Below are 19,977 nucleotides of genomic sequence, written 5' to 3'. Positions count from 1 at the left end.
CGGGAGTCTAGTAGCTGCAGTCTGGTCCCTGGGGAGACCCTGGCATGGCTCTTGGGAAGGTGTTCTAGAGCTTCTCGGTAAGTTCTCCCCCAGGGGCGAGGGGCACTGGCACTGCCAGGCAGGAAGGCTTGCTGCAGAGCGAGATGGCGCTTGGCCTGCAGACACCGGCGTGTCAGATGTATTTCCTGGTGACTAGCCCGTGAGTGGGAGCTGGGACTGGCATCCACACCTGATGCCAGACCCCCACGAGGTGGCACTGGGGAGCTCGGCACCTGCCCGTCCTGAGGGGAGGCCTGGGGACAATGCAGTAGGAGCAGCCCCCAGGTCACCGCCCTGCCCCACTGGCACCGGTCCCGTACCACGCTCCTCTTGGCCGTGTCCTCCAGGGACTGGATCACCTTCAGCCTCTGTTTGAACCGCATCTGCTCAATGTCGTCGGCCCTCAGGCTGCCGAACTTCTGCTGGCCAGAGGTGACTCCGTGAGGTCAGGGAGGCCACAGAGTGGAATGCCACCCTGCTGAGGCCGCCCGCACCCACACAGCCAGGAAGGAGTGGCTCGGCCAAGCATCCCTGTGAGTTCTGACCTCATAGGACACTTTGAGGAGGTCGAAGATGTCCACCTCTTCGGGAGGGTCATCTCCGCTAGTGAGCAGGGCATGAAGGTGTGGGATAGGTGGAGAGACACTCTGCTTATTGACCACATTATCCAGGTACCTGTAGGGATTAGGTAAACAGGGGCATCTTACCCTCTGCTAAGTGATTGGGCGGGTGGGGGGGTCCGAACTTGCACAGCGTCTGCATTAATGAGGCAGCCCACCGAGTGCTGGACATCCGCTAGTAGGTGGGGAGACGAGCCTGGGGAACTGGTTACCCCAGAGACACTGGAGAGCAAACCTCGCCTGCATGATGCTGGGGGCCAAGCTGTCCCCTGGGGGCCCCTTGGCAGGACCCTCTGTAAGCCCAGACCCCTCCACAGCAGGAGGCTCTGTCCCTGCTGCAGGGATGTACTTCCTCCCTCTGCTGGGGCCCTGGGGACATGGGGACTCCCTGGCTAGCAAGAATCAGGGGCTAGGAGAAAGGTGTAAGAGGAACCCAGCTGCGGGGTGTCTTCAGGGACTTGCTTCCCCAGGGATGCAGCCTCAGGACCTCAAGTTCTCCCAGGCTCCCTGGCTGGGCCCGACACTGCGGTAGGAGAGGGTGGTTGACCTCCTGCACCCATAGCTCCTGTTCCTGAGGAGGGGCCTGGTGTGTCTGGCATGAGAGATGGGCGCGAGAACCAATCTCAGACTCTGGCTGCTGGCTGAGCCTTCTGGCATGACTCTGGATGAAGAATAGGACCCCTGCAGGCCCCCACAGCACCTGGTCTGGCTCAGCAGGTGAGTGGTAGTGTCCGAGCTGTCCTGGACGGCTGGCACCCCAGGCCGGGCAAACGTGTGCACACAGCCAGCAGGACTGCATAGAGCTCGGGGCCTGGGCTGCAGTGGGCCAGGAGGGGCCTTGACGGAGGGGTGTGAGGGCCTGGAGGGGGACTCGGTTCCTTTGTATAGAGAGCCAACAGTGGTACAGGGAGTCCCTATATCCCAAGGGAGAAACAGGTCAGATTCCAATCAGAAAGGGCCCTGTGGGATGCTGGTGGGTGACAGGGGAGCAGGGAGAACCATAATGAAGCAGGCATAGGGCCCCAGGCAGGAGTGTCGTGGGCCTGGAGGGAGGGGGCTGGATCCCCCAGGGTGTCTACAAGGACAAGACTGAAGAGGAGGCCGCCAGAACCACTGTTTGGAGGTCACAGCAGGCCCAGTGTGGGGGCTCGGCCTTGGTGGCAGGTGGGAGGGATGCTGTTGGGCTCAGGGAGGCAGGAGCCAGAGGCCCTGCTCCTCCCACTGCCTGCCCAGCCCGTCCAGGACACCTCCCATTTGATGTTCTCCAAGTGGCGACCACCAACTCCTGTGCCTTCTGTCTCCACGAGAAAGGAGGCTCCCTCCTGCCTCTAGCCCTGGCTGGGTGCTGGTGGGAAGCGGGTAGGGCTGCTCAGTCACCTGCCCAGGATGGTCATGGCCTCGCCCTCGTCGCTGCAGCCCAGCAGCTGCTCCATGTTGGCATCCAGGACGGCCAGGGCCACCTGCAGGACCACCTTGATGCCCTCGTAGAAGAAGCAGTCAACAATAACCACAGCGCTCTCAAAGGGCATGACGCTGAGGAAGAGGGTGAGGAGCCAGGACAGCGAGATGCTGGCAATGACTCCCAGCTCCTGCATCTTCTCGGACAGTTGGGGCAGGAAGTCCCTTGTGAGCTCTTCAAAGATGCCTTGGTCCACCAGGGCCCCTAGGGAGAGCATCGAGAACACGGTGAGCCCTGCCCGCCGCTCTGCGGCCTGTGTGGGGCCCAGGCCCGAGGGGCAGGAAGCTGAGGGTCCTTGGCCAGCTCCGCCGCAGCAGAGGCTGAAGAGGGGTGGGGTTGGCAGAGAAAAGAAGAAACCCTCCACGCTTGCTTTCCACAACTTCCAAACCCTTGTGGAAAAAGAATGACTTCTCCCATGAGACTGGATTTATTTCTGGGGAAACAAAAATTTCTCCCTAGAAGTGTCATAGGTCACAGTGGCCTCAGTGTGGCTTCTGCACCTGCCCCAAAGATGGTGAACAGATGAGATTCTAAAGAACCCCAAGAATGGAGGCTCAAAAAACAAACAAGGAGGGAGGAACATCTCGAGAGCACAGGTGTAGTTACAGGCGCCATGACGTGTGCTGCGAACACAGGTTGCCTGTGAGCGCACTCGGGGTGGTCGGGGGTGGTGGGGACAGGTCCTCAGGCACCACGTGCTCTAGGGACGAGGCTGGGCACCTTCCACAGTAAAAACTTTATAAAGAGTTAGATGGATAGGAGTTCAGGCACCAAGCTGACTTAAAAACCACCCAAGTGTAACCTGTTGTCTTCCTGCCAGCCTGTGCTAGGGAGTCCACGGGAAACCTGGCGAACTGACTGGGGCCTGCACGCAGCCTCCTCATCTGTCCAGTGTGGCCGGGGGCGGCCTGTGGTGCGGCCGGGGGCACACAGGCTCACGGGTGGGGCGTGCTGGGCAGGGGGCCTGACCCCGGGAGGCATGGCTGCACCCTGGGGAGCCCCCCAACCCAGGCACTCACCCACCACCCTGGTGTTGTAGTAGTCGGGCAGCATCCGCTCACAGAGGGCCACCAGCAGCCAGAAGGCCTCTTCCTCGCTGCCGTAGAGCAGGAGCACCGAGGTGACAATGTTCATGGCCTGTGGGCACAGACATGGTGAGGGGAGGCACTGGAGCTGAACACCAAGGGGAACTGTCCCCTCCCCCAAAGGGTTTCACTCTACAGCAAAGCATCCCACACTGGGCTCCGCGCAATCTGTCCAAAAGCAGTTTGCAGGCAGCCAGTCTGACAAAGCCAGTCAGCCGGTCCTTCACATGGGCCTGTGGGCAGGTGGAAAACCGAGAGGGCAGACACGAGCATGTGGCGCTTCTTCAGAGTGGCGTCCGGTGTCGGAGCTGTGGCATAGTTCGGACAGGTGTGAGAATGAGTGGTGTGCCAGGCTACATGGCTACAGGGAGGCTATGGTGGGGGGCGGGGGGGCCCTACATGCCACTTTAGTGGCGACAAAGGAGCATAACACTTAGTTAAAGCTGGCACAGCAGCTCCCCGGGCACTGGGAAGACGTCAGGCAGAACAGCGAGAGGCCCTACAGAAAGTGGCTTTTAGGGAGCTGGCTTGCTTCTCTAAAGTCCAGGGGTAGTCTGCGGGAAACAGAAAGCCATCTGACCCAGCCGGGAATACTCTCGGGAGGTTTATGATGAAATGCGAGGCGAAGCCACAATGAGGGGACACCTTACACCGTCAGGATGGCTGTTACCAACACACAGAAAGTGACGAGTGTAGGCAAGGATGAGGAGAAACTGGCAGTCCTGGGCAGTGCTGGGGGAATGGAGGAAGGTGCCGCTTCTGTGCAGACCGTTGTGGCGATCCCTCAGAAAGCTGAACGCAGGGTCACTGTGAGACCAGCGCTGCGCCCCAGGCTCGGCCAGCCAGAAGTGGGGGGCCCAAGTGCCTGTGCACCAGGAGATGGACTGATCAATGCGGTCCATCTGGACGATGGGCTTTTACTCAGCCTTAAAAAGGCGGGACACACTGACCCCCGCTACAGCATGGGGAAGCCTGGAAGATGCCGCACTCCAGGAAGCCGCCATAGCAGCACAGACGCTGTGCGACCCCACAGCGCTGAGGCCCCTGGGGGTCAGGGGCGCACAGACAGGAAGGGCTTCAGAGCAGCGGCTGCGGGGGGCCTGGGGAGCTATTTAATGGGGGGGGCACTTCATAAGGGGAAAGAGCTCCGGAGGCGGTGCATGCACGGCTGCCCGAGCACATGCAGAATGCCGCAGAGATGGCAGGCTTCCCGCTGCGTGTGTCTCAGCGCACGTACACCGGTGCCGCAACTTCGAGTGCCAGACCAGACGCATGCAGCACGCAGCACCAGGGTGAGACCCACAGTCAACACCGTCTGCAATCACACCTTCCCCTGTGGCCAGGCACTTCCTGGGGTGCAGGTGTGATACCAGGGCGCAGGCCCAGGGCCGCAGGGACCTGCTGCCACGAGCCACTGGCACCCGCCCCCCTCACCTGGCAGTAGCCGATGGTGGGATTCCGGAAGGCGTAGGCAGTCAGCACCCGCCGAAGCGCAGCGATGCCGAGCTCGTTCTGGAAAGCAGGGTGCTCGGGCATAGAGCGGTGCAGGTCGCGCTCAATCTCCTCGGTGGCCAGGCTGTACTTCCCTGTGGACTTCTCCACCAGGTCAGCATAGTAGCCAGGGTGAGTCACCATTTCGTTCCAGGCCCCTGTGGAGACCCAGCGGTCAGCTGGCTCTCCCCCCACCCCCCACTGTGGGCACACTGCCAGAGCAGGGCTGCATAGTGGAAGGGGAACTCCGGAGTCAGCTGTGTGGTGTGAGGCAAGGGCTCCCTGGTGGACTGCTCCTCGGGGGTCGTCCCACCCAAGTCCCAGAGCCCGACACCGTCCTCCTGAAACTGTCCAAGTGGTGAAGGGCACGAGTTCTGTCAGAGCCCATCCTGAGGAAAGGGGGCCCATGGGGCTGCCCGAGTCCCACTGCAGGTGGGAAGGCGCCATCCGGGTGACAGCACCCCACCCTGGTGCCTGCTCCCCAGGACACCCCTCCTGCATGGGCCCAAACACCCCCCTCCCCCAGGAGTCCCACTTCCGCCCTGAGAGGGAGGCCAGCTGGGGGTCAGTGGGGCAGCTCACCGGAGAAGAGGAGCCAGAGCTCCCCTCGGAGGCTCTCGGGGATGCCCTTCAGCACCAGCTCCCGCATCCTGGCCGTGCGGTACATGCACACACCTCGCCCAAACTCGAAGAAGTGGATGTTCCATGACTCCTCCTTCATCTTCTCCTTGGCCTGGGGGGAAGCAGCAGGGAGCCTGGGAGTGTGGCCCAGGTGATGGGGCTAGGGACTCTCGGGCCCTCTGTCCGCATCGAGCATGCAGACAGGCCATCTCAGGCTTCCAAGGGTTCATGGTGAAACTGCCACCAGCACAGGCTGGGCTGGGCACAGCCCCACGAGCCCTCAGGCAGCAGGCCCCTGGGCCCCCCTGCAGAGATGGGCTGGCGGGCACTGTCCACAGTGGGCCCAGTGCTGCAGGCTGGCCCTGACTGCCCCAGCCTGGGCCTTGGAGTCTGCGCTCTGGGCTTACCCCCTTGGCTCCCAGGTCCTCCACCGGGGCGTCTCTCCGGAAGAGTTTGAGTAGGCCCTGGGAAGCAGTGGGTGCCTCCTGTGAGAGGGAGCCCTGGCGGCTCCCGCAGGGTGAGGAGGGGCTGCTGGGCTGCTCTGACGGCTCCCTGGGAGCTGGCAAAGGCTGGAAAGAACAGAGAGAACGCTGGGCCCTTGGGCTGCCCACGTGCAGGCAGTCACCACCTGGTGGGCAGCACCTGGCCTGGGTGAGCAGGATGCTATGCTTCGGCCTGGTCCACCAGACACTGGCACTGTCCCCCTTCTCCAGGCCTCCCAAGGCTGGCTGGCCTCCACTGGGAGGCCCTCTCGGTGAGGTCAGGGCCAGGACAGGAGAAACCCTGAAAAGCCAGCTCCTGTGCCTCCCTGGCGCCTGGCTGCAGTGCAGAGTTCCGGGGATGCTGTCCCTGCTCCAGCCTATGGGGTGCAGGACCAGCTCAGCATGCCAGGATGGCTGCTGGTGGCAGCTGCCCTGATGTCCCAGGCCCCTGGCCAGTGACTGGCTCTGGCTGGGACTGTCAGGCGAGAGTATTGGGGAGGCCATGGAGCAGGAACAGGGAGCCACAGAGGGAAAGCACACACGGCCCATCCATAGCCCAGGCCCACGCCTGTCCACCTGTTCCGCCTTTGTCAGAGCAACAGAGTCCCGTGCGAGGCAGTCCCTCCTGCGCTGCCCTCCACGCCTGCCCACCAAGGCAGGCAAGGGGTCCTGTCTCTCTCAGACTGCCTGCCCACTGTGCTCCTGGGACTCTGAAGGTTCCAGAGTTGGCTGGCCCGGGCGCCTCTACTTTGGACACTCATGCCAGCTTCACACGGGGCTTTAGTCAGTGGTCTGCTGCTTCCACCGAGGCTGCTGGGGCTTTGAGGGCGAAGATAAGGATGCAGACCCAAAAGTGGATGTCAAGAGGGGCCCCATCTGTGGGCTATCTCTGCTGTGGGCTACTATCCCACAGGGTCCGACCTACATTAGGGGAGGCCCCAGGAAGGCCAGAGCCTGGGAATCAGCTTTCCCACTGCACGGAAGGCCAAGGGCAAGAGAAAGGAGCCCTGTGCATTCTAGGAACATGCAGGAAGGGGGAGGGGAACACAGTATGGGGCTGGCAGAAGGAAAGGGGGTGCCAGGAACAAAGGTCTGCAAGGAGACCATGATCTTCAGGGTTCTTCCCTGGCTTTCTGGAACCTCTGCCTCCAGCCCTCACACTGCCAACAGAGCAAGCAAGTTCTGGCCTGACCTCCCTGCCCCCCACCGCCCCCCCTCTCCCATGGGGCAGGTCTCCCATCAGAATGACACCCACCTCCTCGGGGGGTACAGCCATCAAGCCCCTCAGGCCCAATGTGGGTGATGCCCGACACCTGCCCCTGCGGGAACCTGCCTTCCAGGGCGGTTCGCTACCACAGGCACTGCTCTGTGTGGGAGGCACCACAGGGCTGCTTGGGCTCTTGTCCTGGCCTTGATCCCCAACCCCAGCTCCCCAGGCACCCTCGCACCTCTGGAGCCGGGTCCTCGACACTGGCTTTCCTTCCTGAGCTGCTGCCTCCCGGCTGCTGAGACGTTTTCTGCAGGAAATCAGAGATCCTCTGAACCAAGAAGTCTCGGTCTTTGAGGTTGGCAAACAGGAAGGTCATTTTGCTCTTGGTGCTAATGGACAGAGGGCTTGGCAGGACGCTGGAGCTGTCAGCTTTTTCAACAATGGTCACCTGAGAAGGCAAGAACACCAGGTGTCTGTGTCTTGGGACAAAAAGCTGGAAGGCTCTGTGGCCATGGGAGCACAATGGCTTTTGGTGGCCCTCCCAGGAGGATGCAGTGAGTGGGCGGGGGCACTCGGGCCGCCACGTTCATGCTGGATTCTACTGTTTGCTGCTGTGAGGAAGCTCTGTGCATGTCACAGCCTTGTCTTTCCACCTGTCAGCCCAGCAGGTCTGTCATGAGGATGGTGGGCCCAGCTGCTGGGCCTTAGAAGCTTCCCCAAATGGCCAGTTCTTCCTCTGCTCTGGAGTCTGGGGAGCAGCCCCCACACAGCCATCCTCAGAACTGATTTCCAAATTTGTGCCCGCAGGTGTGGCTGGGGCCTGGCCCTGACCACAGGAAACATGGGTGGAGCAGCACAGGCATGGAGGTGGCCAGGTTTTCAAGGGCACCTCTGCAGAGTGCTGGGGTGGGGACAGACATGACCACACAGGCTAAATATGGTCAGCAGGGGTAGTGGGGGTGATAGGCCAACTGGGAGGCCACTGGGCTGCTTTGGGTCGAGGGATCCTCCGGGGAGGTAGCATCTGAGCTGAGATTGGTGCAGCCAGGTGAGGAGATGGGTGAGGCCTGGCAACCACCCTGAGGAGGTGCCAAGCTGGCCTGATGGACAAGGACAGGCTGGAGACGCTGGGGCCAGATGAAGAGGGGTTGTGAGTGCATACATGTGCATGTAAAGTGTATACACACATGTATGGTTGTGTAGGTGCACACATCCATGTGTGGGTGTGTCTATGTGTGAGTACCATGTGTGCATGTGCATGCACATGGGTGGTGTGTGCCATGTGCCGGTGTTCTGTGTACATTAATGCACATGCACACACACACACGAGTGTGTGGTACATGCATGTGTGAGCACACACACCTGCATGAATGTGAGCTGAGATCTGGGGGTGGATAGCTCACAAGCCCAGGAGGAGATGATGTTGGAGGGTTCCACACAGGTGCAAACGTGCTGACTGATGTTTTACTAAAGTGCACGGGCCACTGTACGAAGGAGGGCCCAAAAGGGGCAGGGTGTGCACAGGATGCTCCTGAGGGGCCCCAGCGCATGCTGGATTCCCTGGAGGCAGCTGTGGAGAGGAAGAGATGTGCTGGAGTCTGGGATGCAGGAAGGAGGCCAGGTCAGTCCTGGCTGGTGTGGCTCAGAGGATTGAGCATAGGCTGCGAACCAAAGGGTCACCAGTTCAATTCTCAGTCAGGGCACATGCCTGGGCTGCAGGCCAGGTCCCCAGAAGGAGGTGTGGGAGAGGCAACCACACCTTGATGTTTCTCTCCCTCTCTTTCTTCTTCCCTTTCTCTCTCTCTAAAAATAAATAAATAAAATCTACTTTAAAAAAAGAAAGAAAGGTCAGGTCAGAGTCAATGGTGGCTCCTGCTTTTCACCAGAGCAGGCGGAGAGAGGGGCGACACTGCCCAGGGCGGGATGAGGAGAGTTTGAGGGGTGGGCAAAGTCAAGGTGCAGCCAGATCTCAGGGAGGAGCCCTGGGAAGCCAGGGCCTCCACCCTGGCCAGCCCCAGAGCCCATCCAAGGAACGCAACAGGACGGTCTTGCTCCCAGACTCAGCCAGCACTCTGTCCTCAGAAATGTCAGGAGGTATGGAGCTGGGTCTGTGGAAATCCCCTAGCCCCTTCCCCCGATGCCTCCCTGCGCCCGAGCCTGGGGGCCGTGTCAGCACAGCTCTGAGGCAAGCTCACAGGCCTAGGTGGCAAACAGAACGTGGGATGAAGGGCCACCCCTGAGCCCTGGAGCCTGGAGCTGGGTGTTGTTCAAGCCCTTGGATTTCCTTGGTCTGCCCAGGCAGCATGCTGGCCCGCACCTGTTCATAGCTCCCCTTGCAGCGAGAGGGCTTTGTACAAATGCCAGGAAGGTCTCACTGCTCTAGGGTTTTTCAATTTAATTTTTAGTTCTTTTTAAATCCTCACCTCAGGATGTATTTATTGATTTTAGAGAGAGAAGAATGGGGGGGAGAAAGACACTGATGTGAGAGAGAAACATCAATCAGTTGCCTCCCATATGCACCCCAACTAGGGACTGAACCTGCAACCTAGGTATGTGCCCTGATTGAGGATTGAACCTGCAATCTTTTAGTACAGGATGATGCTCAACCAACTGAGCCACCCAGCCAGGGCTCACTACTCACAAAATACTATGATTTAGGTTACAACTTAAAAAACCTCCATGTGTGATACTGGCTAAGTAGCTTAGTTGGTTAGAGTGTTGTCCTAGTACACCATAGTTGTGGGTTCAATTTCTGGTCAGGGCACATACAAGAATTATGTATGGCTCTGGCTGGTGTGGCTCAGTGGATTGAGTGTCCACCCCTGAACCAAAAGGTCGCTGGTTTGATTCCCAGTTAGGGCACTGCCTGGGTTGCCGGCCAGGTCCCTAGTTGGGGGACAGTGAAAAGCAACTGATCCATGTACAGCTAATCAACGTTTATCTTGCACATTGATGTTTCTCTCCCCCTCTTTTTCCTTCTCTTCCCTTCTCTCTAAAAATAAATAAATAAAAATCTTACCAAAAAAGAACCAACCAATGAATGCATAAGTTAGTGGAACTACCAAGTGATGTCTCTGTCTCTCTCTTGCTGTCCAAATCAATAAATAAAAATTAAAACAAACAAAAAACCCCCCACACCTCACTGGCAAGTTTGCCCTGCTGGGCCAAGAGGAAAAGGCGGCCTGGAGGCCTGCCCTGCCCTCTGGCTGGGCCTACGGTCCGGGCGCCCTCGCCCTCACTGGGCACACTGCTTGGTGCAGCAGTGGGAAGAGGGCCTCCACCTCCTACAAGTGAGAGCTGACTTCTGGTGATACTGCCCGAGGCTGAGCCACCACCAAGGCCGATGTCAGGCAGGAACAGCGAGGTGGCCTCTGAGCATGATGTGGCGGGGTTGGTGCAGGGTCAGTGCCCTGCATGTTCAGCCAAAGCAGGGCCCTGCCAGTCCCACTGCAGGCCAGGAAGGCAGACCTGAGGAGCACACTCACCAGGGAGGAGCGGGTCCTTCCTGCGGTTCCCTTATGGGCCAGTGGGCACTCTCCTGGCACGTCAAAGCCTATTCCCTCTGCCCACGTGCTGAGGCGGCCCCTGAGGATGAGCCCTGGGTGCCCACTCCCAAGAGGCCTGGCCAGGGCAGGTGCCCATCGAGACAGGTGAATGCTGAGGGCCCCCCGGGCAAGTCGGGGCAGAGCAGGTGGGGGCTGGGCGCTCACCTCCCGCAGGGGTATGATGAGGTGGCAGGCATCCTCCTCCTTGCTGGCGAAGCAGATGTAGTTGCTAGAGATGAACATCTGGCCGGGGATGTGCAGCTTGCTGAAGGGGGTCCACAGGGTGCAGCTCGTGTGGCCGTCCAGGCGCTCATCCCCAGGCAGCCGGAATGTGGCCCGGTAGAACTCGTTCTTGGCCCGTGCATCCAGGTCTCTGGGGGGCCAGGTGAGGCATGAGGGAGGGGGCGAGAGCTGGGTGTGTGCTTCGGGTCTGGGCTCTTTAGGCTCCTCCCTCGAGCACGTCCTACCCAGGGGTCTACGAGCTCAACACACACACATACACACTTTAAATGGCCAAGTAAAACAACCCACAGAGGAGTGGTTGGCAAACAAGCCCTTGGGCCCTGTCAGATGCGGGAGGACCCTGGGGGCTGACAGGTGTGACTCCCTGCTCTCCTGGGGGTCCCTGCGCCTACCCTGCTGCTGCGCACTGGAGGGCCCGGGCCCCGGCAGAAGCCCAGACAAGGGCCTCCCACAGGCAGGCGGTACTACTGCTTCCCCTGAAACGCACACCCACCCTGACCTTGGCGGAGCGGGGCAGGGGCCAGCCCCTGTGCCTCTGGCCCCCGAGCTGGCTCTGTCCTGGGGGCTGCCAGCAGCCTGAGCAGGGCCTGGCAGGCATGTCTTGACAGACAGCACCAGAGATGGTCGTGTCCCGGCCTCCCTCGTGCTCTTTCCAGAAGGTCATTGCATCCGAGAATGACATCTTTCAACAGTGTTCTGGTCCTGAAGGAGCACCCCAGATCCTGGACCCAGGCTTGGGACCCGAGGGCTCTTAGCCAGCCTTGCAGGGTTCCCAGGAAGCTACAGCTGAAAAGTGCAGCAGAAGTGCTCGGGCAGGTTGGTTTCCAGCATTGGTCCCTTTGTCCACCAGTTCCCAGACAAGGTGGCAGTGACCACAGACCTCCTTGGCTGCACTCAGCCCCAGGCTGGGGCCTCACAGCCATAGGGTGTGGGGGGCCTGCGGGCCCACTGGCCAGTGGGGCGGAGAAGAGCTGTCAGCCATGGAGGGAGGATAGAGGCAGTGCATCCTGGGGCCTGGTCACTGAAGCAGCCCAGAGCAGCCTCTGGGCGCCCTGCCAGAGGTGGGGGAGCGTGGGCTGTCGGCAATGGCGGGCTCCCACCCTGGCGGCACTGTGCACTGACTGTGGGCTTTGGGCCAGTGCCTCTGCCTCTCTGTGCCCAGCTTCCTATCTGTGACTGAGGAGTGTGAGCCCTCCCCACCACTGGGCTGTGAGATGGCGCCTCTCTGGACACACCCCTCCGAGAATCTCTCAACGCCCGAACCCCTGCCTGCACCCCCCCCCCCCCGCCTCACTGGGCAACACACCGCTTCAGAGCCGAGATGTTCCGCTGGGGCCGGGAGGGCCTGGGCAGCACCCGGTCCTCCAGGAAGCCCTCGCTGTCCAGCAGCTGCCGCATAGCCAAGTTGGCCAGCTGCTCCATGAGCTTGAAGGTCTCGCCAATGTTGAGGAACATGGAGAAGAAGAGCTCCTGGTCTCGCGTGTCCACGCGGATGCTCTCAGGGAAGAGCAGGGTAGCGTTCTTCTCCAGTCGGATGACGTCCACCCACTGCACCACTAGGCTCACTGAGCACCGGTGGGGACAGACACACCAGCCCTGGGTCAAATGGGCTGGAGGGTGGGCAGGGTGGGCTCCTGCCTCCTGCCTGTGCCTGGAACCCACTGGGCTGCACTGCCCCCGTGTCTGGGCCTGGCTGTGTCGGGGCACAAGATCCACAAGGGGAGGAGGAGCCCTGGGATCTCTGACCCAGGACTGGCCCCGAGGAGAGACCTGGTGAGTGTGTGCCCCACAAACAACTGGTGTGACACAGATGAGTGTGCACAGGGTGGCCAGCTGGTGTTCTGGGCCCAAGAAGCCCCATCCAGTGGGAGTGCAGTGATGTGGGAACCAAAGTCACCACACCGTGTGATGTGTGACCAGCAAAGAACACCAGCCCCTGCCTGACAATGAGGTACAAGGCCAGGAGAGGGGCCGGGAGGACATGGAGGGTGCGTGTGCGGTGGGAGGGGACCCTGCTTCGCTCGGGAAGGGCAGTACTGGGACAGCGGGGCCCAGGAGGCTCTGCCTGCGGGAAGGTTGGCAGTGGGGGGCCCTGGCTGCCCCTGGGGAATTTGCCTGGCGTCCTGAGTCCAGGGCTGCCCAAGGACAGGATCTGCAGCCCTGGAGCTGCTCATGGACATGTGTGCCTTTGAATACTTGAAAGAAAGAGGCCCCACATGGAAAGTCACCATGTAAAAACTGCACCAGTGGACACAGACGTGGCACAAGTTCCTGAGAGTCAGGTATGTCCCTGGCTGGGGTTTAGGCGTTCCTGTCACAGGCTGGTGAGGTGGCACCTGGGTTGGGGGAGACCCTCTGTCAAGTGTGTGGAAACAGAATATCTGGGGGCTGAGGGAAAGGAACCCCTCAGGGACTTTGGCATTCCAGAAAGGTGGCAAACTTTCTGGAGGTGAGGTTGGGGTGTGAGGGTTGAGGAGCCGAGGAGGACAGGAGTGGCTGGCGGTGGGGCCCCAGGCTCACCTTCCCTGCCTAGAAGGAAGGAGTAGAAGCACAGGTGATTGACGGTCAGGTAGAGCCAGCCCTGCCTGGGCACGCGCCCCTTCCAGTAGCTGCAGGAGTAGTAGTTGACCAGCTTCTCCCCTTCGGGCATCCCGAACTGCTTCCGCATCTTCAGCTCGGCCTCCTTGAACTTCCCAGGGTCCTCGTCTCCCTGGGGCTGCAGGTTCTTGTTCTCTTCAGCGATGATGCCCTGGAGGAGGACAAGGGGAGGGTTCCTCGAAGGCCCAGGGCTCCTGTAGCCGAGACGAGCTAAGGCTGGAGCAGAGAGGCCTGGGGACTCAGGTGGCAGCACCCAGGATGCTGGCCTACAGGCAGAGGCCACAGGCAGGGCAAGGCCAGGCGGCTGCTCTAGCAGTGTGGGGTTGGAGGGGTGCTGCCCACGTGACGGGCAGCTTCCCTCAACTCCATGAACCATTACGGCACGGGGCAGTGACTTTCTATGTGAATGTTTATTTTTATGTAGAATTCCTAAAACATATAACAGTAAGAAGCACACACAGCAGAAGAGTGTTTGTAGAGGAGAGGGACCCAGCCTCTCACGCCCACAGCCCTTTCCAGCTTCCTCCGGCACCTGCAGGTGCTGAGGGTCTGCCTGCAAGCAAACAGGTGCTGTCTCCTCTGTCTTGCCTTCTTTACCCAGAAGACACCATGCTGTGGCGCTGTTTCGTGATGTGCTTTTCTCGTGACAATGCCTTGGACGAGTCCTGTATTTGATCCCCCCACATACGGGTTCCTGCCTCTTGCCCACGCCTACAGACCAGCCGCAGGGCTCACCCAGCTCAGGGTGAGGACAGCATCCTGCCTGCATCTTTCCTGGGCCGGAGTCCTGGACCTCTTGGGGTGAAAGGTTCTTAGGACACTCAGCTCGAAAAGTGTGCACAGGTTTTCTAGGAGGCTTACTCACTATATTAAGGTAAGTCAAGGCCAGGCTTCCTATACCTCCAGGAGCTGGGGAGGCCCCACCTGGAGGCCCCACAGGGGAAGTGTGCTCTGCTGCCCATGGCCTTGGTGCTGCTGGCACCAAGGTCAGCACACAGCTACCTCCCTTCTCTCCCAGCTGCCTTTGGTGCCCCCGCAACCACTCCTGCAGGATCTGGCTCTCCACCGGGAAAAGGGTCTGACAACATTGCTCTCATCATTAAGGCCCTGCCTCTGTCTCCACTGTCCTGGATGCTGCCCACTGAACAGCCTGTGAACTGCCACTGGCCATGCTGCCCCTGGGCCGCAGCCAGTAGCTGCTCCCCCACTCCAGCTGCACCTGGTGGACCCCCGGGCAGGGAGCCGAGAGGCTGAGTCAGCCTGTTCTGCATCTCCACCGGCCACTCCCAGGAGGCCCACCGTCGGAAACCCACAGCCTGGCTGTCAGGGTGGCGGTTCCTGTTCTTTGGGTGACACCGCTGGGCTGTAAAAACCACGGGGTAAAACTTTCTTGACTCCACGTCTTTCATAGTTTTAGGCATATTTAGGTTTCCTGTTTCCTCCCCAGTCTAAGTTTTAGTTTATGGTAGGCCAAAGGTTGGCCTCCAAAGATGTCCACGTGCCAACCCACAGTGCCAGGGAAAAGGGACCTTACAGAGCAAAGAGGACTCTGTGGATGTGACTGAATCGGGTTCTGAGATGGGGAGGTTGTCCTGGATTATTTGGGTGGTTCCATTGCCATCACGGGTCCTGTAAGGCGGCGAGAGGGTCAGGGTCACAGAGGGCAAGAGATGGGGGACTGAGTGACTGGTTTGAAGACGCCACCCTGCTGGCACTCAAGGTGAAGGACGGGGGTCAAGAACCGAGGCACACGAGTGGGCCTTAAACACTGGAAAAGGCGAGGAAACAGACCCTCTGCTCAGAGCCTGCCGGAGGGAGGGAGCCCCGGCACTGGCCCGCGGGGCCGGTCTCCGAGCTCTGCCCCCCTGAACGGAAAGTAATGAAGTTGAGCTGTTTTGTGCCACTAAGCTGGTGGTGACTTGTTAAGGTAGCACTTGGAAACCAGTACACGTTATTCTAATAAAGTGGCCATCCTGTCTACATTCTTAAATTAATTGGCTTAAAGTCATTTATAGCATTATGTCTTTTTCTTTAAACTCAGCTTCTCTAAGTCCTTCCTTCCCCAAGGCTGCCTGCAGGAGGCCCTGCTGCCCTGGGCCGCTCTCCCACAGGCCTGTGGGTGCTCTGGGGTCAGCTGCTCTTCTTGGTCGTTCCCTGGTTCTCTACGGACTAAGCTCTGCCCTCTTAGGGGGGCAGGAAGCTGCCCCCTGCAGTACAGGGGGGCAGGGGGAAGGAAGCTGCCCCCTAAGCTGCTTCCTTCTTTCTCACCTCCCGGTTGCTCTGGAGTTCTCAGGCCCTGAGTTGGACCCCCGGCTCACTCCCTTCCACCCTCTCCTCTCTTGCAGTGAGAGATCTGGGCCTTCCTATCCCCGTGTGCACACTGCTCCACTGCATCCCACCCCCTCTGCCGTGTGGCAGGATGTCAGTTGTCACTCAGTTCTCAACGTCTTCTAGTTTCCAGCTCCTGTCCGATCCAGGAGGCACTTCAGACCCCCCACCTGTACTGCAGGTGGGCTGTGCAAGCCTGCCCCGTGGGCAGCCTGTGATCGTGTTGCCATCGGCGCCACTACTGTCAGAGGCCAGCCTGCTCAGCAGGACAGCGCGGGCTTGCCTCTGCTCCCTGCATGTTCCCCGTGGCGCGGAGGAGACACAAGCGCTGCCTCAAGCTCCAAAGTGTATGGGGAAGAGTGGAGGGACTTTGCCCTTGGCCCCTCTAGGAAGTTGTGCCCACAGCAGCTCGGCCCCTGAAACTCCCACCCAGGAGGAGCCCTCTCAGGGATCTACCCCAAGGCTAGAGAAAGGAGAACACCCACATATTCATAAGACGCTTGTTATCACATTAATTACCCCTCAAGAAGAAACAACCTAAATACTGCCACGACATCGTTTTTGCCTGTGGCTACAATTCTCATAATCCTTGTCTGACAGCTGTGAAATACTGCACAAAGCGCCCACCTGCGACCCACCCAGTGCCCTGAACACAGGTGCTCGGCACACGACTCACATGGACAGTGCCCAGGAAATGCCCTGCTCTCATCTTGTTGCTCTTGTTTCACCAAGGAGAAGGCAGAGGGGAGCGTGATGGCTCCCCCAGCCACGGCCCGGGGGGCACCACTCCAGCCTCTGTGCTGCAGTGCTGCGGGGACATCCGACACACACACCATTCCACGTGAGTACCCTGCAGGGTCAGCTCCCAGGAATGGGGCTGCTAGGTCAAGGGCAGTTTTATAATAGAAACATGCCTCCAGCTAATCCTATCACTTCCAGCTTCGTCTTCTGCCTGGTGAGCTACTGGCAGCAGCTGTGGGGCTGTGCACTTGCGCTGGGCCCTTGGCGGGGAAGGGAGACTCATGGCCTGGTCAGGTCCCAGTGGCTGGGCCCTCGCAGGCAAGAAGCTGTGAACTGGGTAGGAGGCGTGCCCCGTGGTGCCCACAGAGAAGCGGAGGGGAGCCTTACATGTATCTTGCCCTTGACGAAGGTGGTGATGTCTTCCTCGTTGTCAAAGATGGACAGGGTCTGGAGTAGGTTATTCTCCAGCCATTCCCAGTGCGCTGTTATTTCTTTGTGGTCGGAACCTGGGGGATGTGGGGGCAAAGAAGAGGGAGATTGCACCGTCCCCAGGCCTCAGACGTGAACTCAGAGAAGAGACGGCCTGGCGTGCAGCACCCAAGTGACTGCAGTCTCAGGCTGTTCACTCTTTTCCCCCTGACACTTCCCATATATATGTGTAACAAAAGCCACAAAGAGTCCTGGTAAAAATGAAAACTAAGAGAACTCGGGCAGAGTTGCAGAATCACATGGAAAATAAAGGCTCCGTTTCCCCCTTATGTAAGGAAGAATGCCCGCAAGTCTCCCGTGTCCTCCCAGAAACAGTCTCTACATCCACGTGTCTGCTTACTTGTGAAGACAGCTCTTCGAGACAAAAGGGCTTCACGTGGCCTTTGAGACGAAGTCACTCTTGGTCTAAGTGATGCAGCCCTCCCGAGACTTTGGGAGCCTCCTGCAGGGCTCCCATGAGGGTCTCCCACTGGGTGGGGCAGGCTAGGCACCCCCAGCCAGGCCTCTGACCTCGGGGCTCCTCCTTCCTTCTCCACCTCTTGCCTCCTCCAGAACCCCTAACTGAGACCTTCGGCTTCTGACTGGCCTGAGTGTCTGCCCCGCCTGGGAGGTGGTCCCTGTCCTTCCCAGGAGGGGCCCTGGATGGCCTGGTCAATCTCCTGACCCCAGGGAAGCCCACATCCGTGGCACAGAGGAGCCTCGGCACAGCCACGAGTCCAGCAAGGCTGTGGACCAGACACGTTGCCGGGCACCTGAGCCCAGTCACCCCATCCTTCCCTCCTCGGGGAACACTCTTCCCAGCTGAAAACTCAGCTTTGATCCCATCCTGCCCTGGCCAATTGGTCCCCGCCATCTCCCCGCCCTGGCACCACCTCACTGCCCTGCCAGGAGTCACAGCTCAGCTCTCCTGGTCGGGTGGGCCTGTTGGTTTCTTTACATTTCCCACCAGCAACTCAGCTCCTAACAGCCATTCCAAGGAAGGACCCTCCCCGGAAGCAAAATCACCCTGGGCCATCCAGGAACTACTATTCTTTTTTCCATTTTTCTTTGCATTTCTATTATGGCCTCCTTTCCCTGGTGCATGAAGCCCAAGAGGAGGGGATTTCTCCCTCTGTCTTTTTGCCAAGGCCTATACTGGAATTTGGAAGTTAAATCTGCACAGGATGCAACTCTATTGCGTCATTCCCTTTTACACATGCCCCTGGCAGCAGGAAGCCGAGGCCACCTTGTCTGCACTGTGTGTGTAGATCTGCCTAGACTTTAAATACCTACAGATATGCACTTAAAAGAATTATTAGTTAGAAGTAACTCAATGTTCATTGGATAAAAGTAAACACAAACAACACCAGCCCTATGCTTGGCACTGGGAATAAAAGGAACATAAAAGCTAATTAGTGCTATATATGTTTTTAGAACTTTTTGTGGAGTATCTTATTGAATTCTTAGAGCATCTTGGAGGCAGGTCCCGTTATTTTTATTTTATAGCATAAAGCTGAAGCATGGAGAGGTTAAGTAAGTTGTCCAAGGTCACACAGCTGGATGACTAGACCATGGTCCTGACCAGGCTGCCCAGCGGCAGCCTCCCTCATCCTCTGGGAGCTGTGGGTCTAGCAGGAGAGCCAGCCAGCGTGCGGTGGGGAAGTGCGGGCAGGGATATGGCAAGTCGCAAAGAGCAAGAAGGAAGGCTGGGCACACAGGCCTGGGGGTTCTGAGAAGGTTTTCTACAGGGGCTGGCATCAGAGTGGTGGGAGGCTAGGTGGACATGGGGGATGCTGTCCCCACACTGTCCAGGACAGGTGGGGCTGGGAGCTCTGGGCCCCACAATCGTCCAGTCTGGCTGACAGCCAGGTATGAACTGCAGGCAGGAGGCAGAAATGGAGGCAGATGACCCAGAAGTCCTTCAGTGGCGGGCTAAGCAGCTGGGATTCACTGCAGGTGCCAGCAAGACCAGGGCTAGTCTGGGAGAGCTTGAGGACGTGGGCGGGAGGCAAGGAGCGTGGGGGAGGGGGCTCAGACAGAGGCTGGGTTGCAGAGTGGGAGCAGTTCAGTGTGTGTGGCCTGAGTTCCCTAGCACCAGGCCCCACTGCCACCAAAGGGGCCCCAGGCAGCATGGGGCCCCCTCTCTCCCCACCAGGAGGTGCTCTCTCTGCCACTGCCCCTCCTCACGCGCTCCCCGAGCAAGCACTCAGCTGAGACAGGTCTCGGACCCCAAAATCTCGAGGGTCCACTGAGAGTGCAGTGTTTCCTCCTCGCCCAGGCATACACCAATGCCCCCAGCCTGGCTCTGGGACAGTACCCACTCCACAGGAGACCCTCTCTCCTGTAGGCAAACCAGTCCCCAAGCTCTAGAACTGGGAGAGCAGGGCTCCAACTGGCCATCCAGTTTGGCCGTGGGCCAGCTCTGCCTTTTAAGCCTTGCCTTGTTCCTTTGCAGAGGAGGACAGCTCTATTCAGGTGTCTGGGAAGACGAAGACGGAAGACCATCTAGCCTGGGGCCCGGGACAGGGCCCACCTGGTGAGGAGGACTGTGCTGCTGCTGCCCACCCTCGTCTTCCGGCCTGACCCTCCTCTCCCGCAGCTGGTGTCCAGCTGTGGGCACTCTTGTTATCTTCTCTCTGGCCTCCGAGGAAAACCATCATCCTGGGGGACAACGACACTGTGCCTTCTAGACCACAGGGGTAGTTTTTGGCGCAGGAACACAAGCAGGCGGTCTTGGTTTGAACTGTGTGACCTCAGGCAAGTCACCCAACCCCCGGGCCAGTTTCCTCATCTTCTAAATAGGGAAAGCCAGAGTCCAGCCTTCTGGAGCTGGTGGGAGTTTCACCTAAGTGCCTAGCTGGTGGGCGGCCCTGTCAGAGGGCCGGCCAGCACTGCACTTCATCTGTGCCACCTCGGCCGGTGCTCATTAGAAGGGGACTTTCTCCCAGACTCTCATGAAGATGGCTGTGTGTCCTTCTAGGATAGTCATCTTCAATCTTTCTCATCTCACGCCACACATAAACTAATTAAGAAAATGCTGCTACACA

At 59.4% G+C, this 19,977-nt stretch overlaps 1 protein-coding gene across 3 annotated transcripts in view; it reads right to left on the bottom strand.

The window, feature by feature from the left end:
- The window catches only part of TBC1D9B (TBC1 domain family member 9B), a 33,163-nt gene that overhangs the window by 8,749 nt on the left and 4,437 nt on the right, over positions 1–19,977 (bottom strand). For all 3 annotated transcript variants that reach the window (XM_045819245.1, XM_045819255.1, XM_045819263.1), the window contains exons 3-14: positions 16,850–16,968; positions 13,316–13,544; positions 12,102–12,360; positions 10,718–10,925; positions 7,246–7,455; positions 5,723–5,884; positions 5,277–5,427; positions 4,638–4,852; positions 3,138–3,255; positions 2,037–2,322; positions 585–714; positions 360–458 (exon numbers count right to left, since the gene is read on the bottom strand). In XM_045819245.1, the coding sequence (XP_045675201.1) occupies positions 360–458; positions 585–714; positions 2,037–2,322; positions 3,138–3,255; positions 4,638–4,852; positions 5,277–5,427; positions 5,723–5,884; positions 7,246–7,455; positions 10,718–10,925; positions 12,102–12,360; positions 13,316–13,544; positions 16,850–16,968 (2,186 nt within the window). The remainder of the gene's footprint in view (positions 1–359; positions 459–584; positions 715–2,036; positions 2,323–3,137; positions 3,256–4,637; positions 4,853–5,276; positions 5,428–5,722; positions 5,885–7,245; positions 7,456–10,717; positions 10,926–12,101; positions 12,361–13,315; positions 13,545–16,849; positions 16,969–19,977) is intronic.

Source organism: Phyllostomus hastatus, unplaced genomic scaffold, assembly GCF_019186645.2.
Source record: "Phyllostomus hastatus isolate PE091 unplaced genomic scaffold, TTU_PhHast_1.1 phas_contig_150, whole genome shotgun sequence".
NCBI classification, from domain to species: domain Eukaryota; kingdom Metazoa; phylum Chordata; class Mammalia; order Chiroptera; family Phyllostomidae; genus Phyllostomus; species Phyllostomus hastatus.
The sequence above is the reverse complement of the archived record's forward strand: the minus strand, read 5'-3'. Positions and strand labels throughout refer to the sequence as shown.